Source organism: Cyphomyrmex costatus, unplaced genomic scaffold (genome assembly GCF_001594065.2).
Source record: "Cyphomyrmex costatus isolate MS0001 unplaced genomic scaffold, Ccosl1.0 scaffold811, whole genome shotgun sequence".
Lineage (NCBI taxonomy): Eukaryota > Metazoa > Arthropoda > Insecta > Hymenoptera > Formicidae > Cyphomyrmex > Cyphomyrmex costatus.
In genome coordinates this window covers 117,387-120,237 of record NW_017280388.1, presented here as the reverse complement: position 1 = coordinate 120,237, position 2,851 = coordinate 117,387, and the positions used below count along the sequence as shown (strand labels likewise).

Genomic DNA, 2,851 nt, shown 5'->3' with positions numbered 1-2,851 from the left:
TGGAACGTGCTCCAAGTGCCACAAACTGATGTGTCTGGTGTTCCCGTGCTGCCCGATTTGCACAGCGTAAAGGGAAAAACAGTGTGTGAACAAGGTGTGGGAGCAAGAGTTTAACGAACTCGTGGAAGACGTTAAAGACGTGCTTGAAAATCCGCTGGACTATAGTGCGTGAGGGCGTGCGTGCAAGTGCTCCGAATAACTCTCTTGTCTAAAATGGAAGACTACGAGCGTTTAGAACGCGAACTGCTCGAACATTGCGGTCGCGTAGCTACATTGGACGAGTGCTTCGCGTGGCTGGAGCGGTGCAACGAGTGCAACGAGTGCATCGAGAGCCTCGAGTGTCGCGCCAAGCGTCCGCGTCTTACCGTAGGGCACAGACAATCCGCGGTGGCGAGGATCGCGCGACTCGAGGGTGCGCGAACACTGTTGGAACAACGGTTCGTGCACGTGGGTGGTGGTGGTGATCGCGAGAACGATAGATCTCTCGCTTGGCGCGAGATCGACGCCGCTTTCGCCAATCGCGTTCTAACCGGTGCCGTTATAAACTCCAGACATATCGAGCCGCGACAATTCCTTGAAGACGCCAGTAGTGTAGTGGTCGAGCGTGTGCGGGGCGCTATAGACATACATGGTAGCGTCAAAGTGAACACCGCCTTTAACGGTGAGTTCGTCGCGGGTGACAAACGCACAGTCATGGGTATAAACGGTAAAAACTGAACTGTATCGGTGCACCGATCTGCGCGAGTGGTACGCGTCGCGCGTTATCGAGCCCACGTTGGCGTCGCTCGATGAGCACCAGGAACGCGACAGCGGGTGGGCGCTCTCGCGTATTCTGAACCTGACGGTCAACGTGAATAAACTCAATCCCATGCGCGCGGGGTGTCACGTTACATTGCCGGAAAAATTTAAAAGGAAGGAAGCAGTGATCAACGTGCGATCCATGGACAATGCGTGCTTCGCGTGGGCGGTGGTCGCTGCTTTGTACCCCGCGAAAAGAAACACGGAACGTGAATCGTCGTATCCGCATTATTCCAAAGTGCTCAACTTCGCGGATATCGAGTTTCCGGTAACGCTCAAGGACGTTGCGAAATTCGAGCGGTCGAACGATATCTCGATTAACGTGTACGGCATCGAGGACGGGAACGTCTTCCCTCTGCGGCTCACTGACTGCAAGAGGGACAGACACGTCAACCTCCTGTACGTGCAAGACGGCGACGGTCACTTCGTGTGTATCAAACATCTCTCCCGCCTCGTGAGCGCGCAGATTAACAAATATGGGCACAAGAAATACTTCTGCGACCGGTAAGTGCGATAAGTAAAATACAATATTAAGCATAAAAAAAAGAATGTTGTACTAATAAGTGTTTGTTGTTTGCAGGTGCCTCCACTACTTCTCCTCCAACGAGAAACTGGAGAGGCACAGCGAGGACTGCCAAAAGCTCAACACGTGCGCTATCCGCCTACCGAGCACAGACGACAAATGGCTAGAGTTCCGCAAGTACTGCAGGAAGGAGCGGGCACCGTTCGTGGTATACGCCGACCTAGAGTGTGTGCTGAAGAAGACGGAAGACGCTGCTGCTGCTGGGTCGTCGTACGCGTACCAGCGGCACGAAGCGTTCAGTATCGCGTACTACGTGCACTGCTCGTACGACAGCGCGTTATCCGAGTACAGATGTCGGCGGGGCAACGACTGCGTCAGTTGGTTCGCGAGCCAGCTAGAGGCTTTGGCGCACCGCGTGAAAAATATAATAACGACCAACCGGCCCATGGACTTCACGCGCGACGACTGGCGGAGATTCGACGCACTGCCACATCTGCGAGAGGCCGTTCGCCCCGGGTGACGAGCGGGCGCGCACTGTCACCTCACCGGGCGATACCGCGGTCCGACGCACAAGGGCTGCAACGTGAACTACAAGGACTCTCCGTACATTCCGGTTGTATTTCACAACCTGTCGGGGTACGACGCGCACTTCGTCGTACAGGAAATAGCGACGCGATTCCAGGGACAGGTGGATCTACTTCCCCTGACCAAGGAGAAGTACATCTCCTTTACGAAACACGTCAAAGACACCAGTGACAAAGACTCGCGAAAGAGCGTGAAACTACGGTTCATAGACTCGTATAAGTTTCTGAGTGCGGGTCTGGACAAATTGGCGTCGTACCTCGACAAGGACAAACTGAAAATCGTGCGTTCCGAATTTTTGGCTCTATCGGACGAAGACTTCGATTTGCTCACTCGTAAAGGGGTGTTCCCCTACGAGTACGTGGACAGCGTAGAGAGACTGAACGATACGCGCTTGCCGCCGCGCGAATCGTTCCACAGCTCGCTGACGGGCGATACGGTGTCCGAGAGCGATTACGCGCACGCCGAGAACGTGTGGCAGCGGTTCTCCGTGCGAACGCTCGGCGAGTACAGTGATCTCTACTTAAAAACTGACGTCCTGTTGTTGGCCGATGTGTTTGAGAACTTTCGAGACAGTTGCGAGTTACGGACTCGATCCCGCGCATTACTACACCCTGCCCGGTTTCACGTGGGACGCGATGCTTAAACACACGCGCGTGAAGTTCGAGTTACTCACAGACATAGATATAGTGATGTTCGTCGAGCGCGGCATACGCGGAGGTCTCAGCCAGTGTTCCGGCAGATACGCGCGGGCCAATAATAAGTACATGCAGGCGTACGACCCGTCGGAACCGTCGTCGTACCTTATGTATTACGACGTAAACAACCTGTACGGCTGGGCGATGTGCCAACCGTTGCCCTACGCCGACTTTGCATGGGTCGACGACGCACAGAATTTCGACTATACTACCGTCGCGTTGGATTCGCCCACCGGGTACATCCTCGAGG

The 2,851-nt window shown here is 54.8% G+C and overlaps 1 protein-coding gene across 1 annotated transcript; it reads left to right on the top strand.

Moving 5' to 3' along the window:
* Nucleotides 1-940: 940 nt before the first annotated feature.
* LOC108781408 (uncharacterized) lies at nt 941-2,549 on the top strand. The gene is made up of 3 exons (XM_018549361.1): nt 941-1,302; nt 1,379-1,826; nt 1,983-2,549. The coding sequence occupies exons 1-3, from the start codon at nt 941-943 to the stop codon at nt 2,547-2,549; spliced, it is 1,377 nt and encodes a 458-aa protein (XP_018404863.1).
* Nucleotides 2,550-2,851: the final 302 nt, after the last annotated feature.

Bases quoted from the DNA above. Each gene is read 5' to 3' on its own strand.
- LOC108781408 (XM_018549361.1), top strand. From the start codon at position 941: ATGGACAATGCGTGCTTCGCGTGGGCGGTGGTCGCTGCTTTGTACCCC. The intron at 1,303-1,378 runs GTAAGTGCGATA...TGTTGTTTGCAG, and splicing joins AAGAAATACTTCTGCGACCG to GTGCCTCCACTACTTCTCCT. The intron at 1,827-1,982 runs GTTCGCCCCGGG...TTCGTCGTACAG, and splicing joins TGCCACATCTGCGAGAGGCC to GAAATAGCGACGCGATTCCA.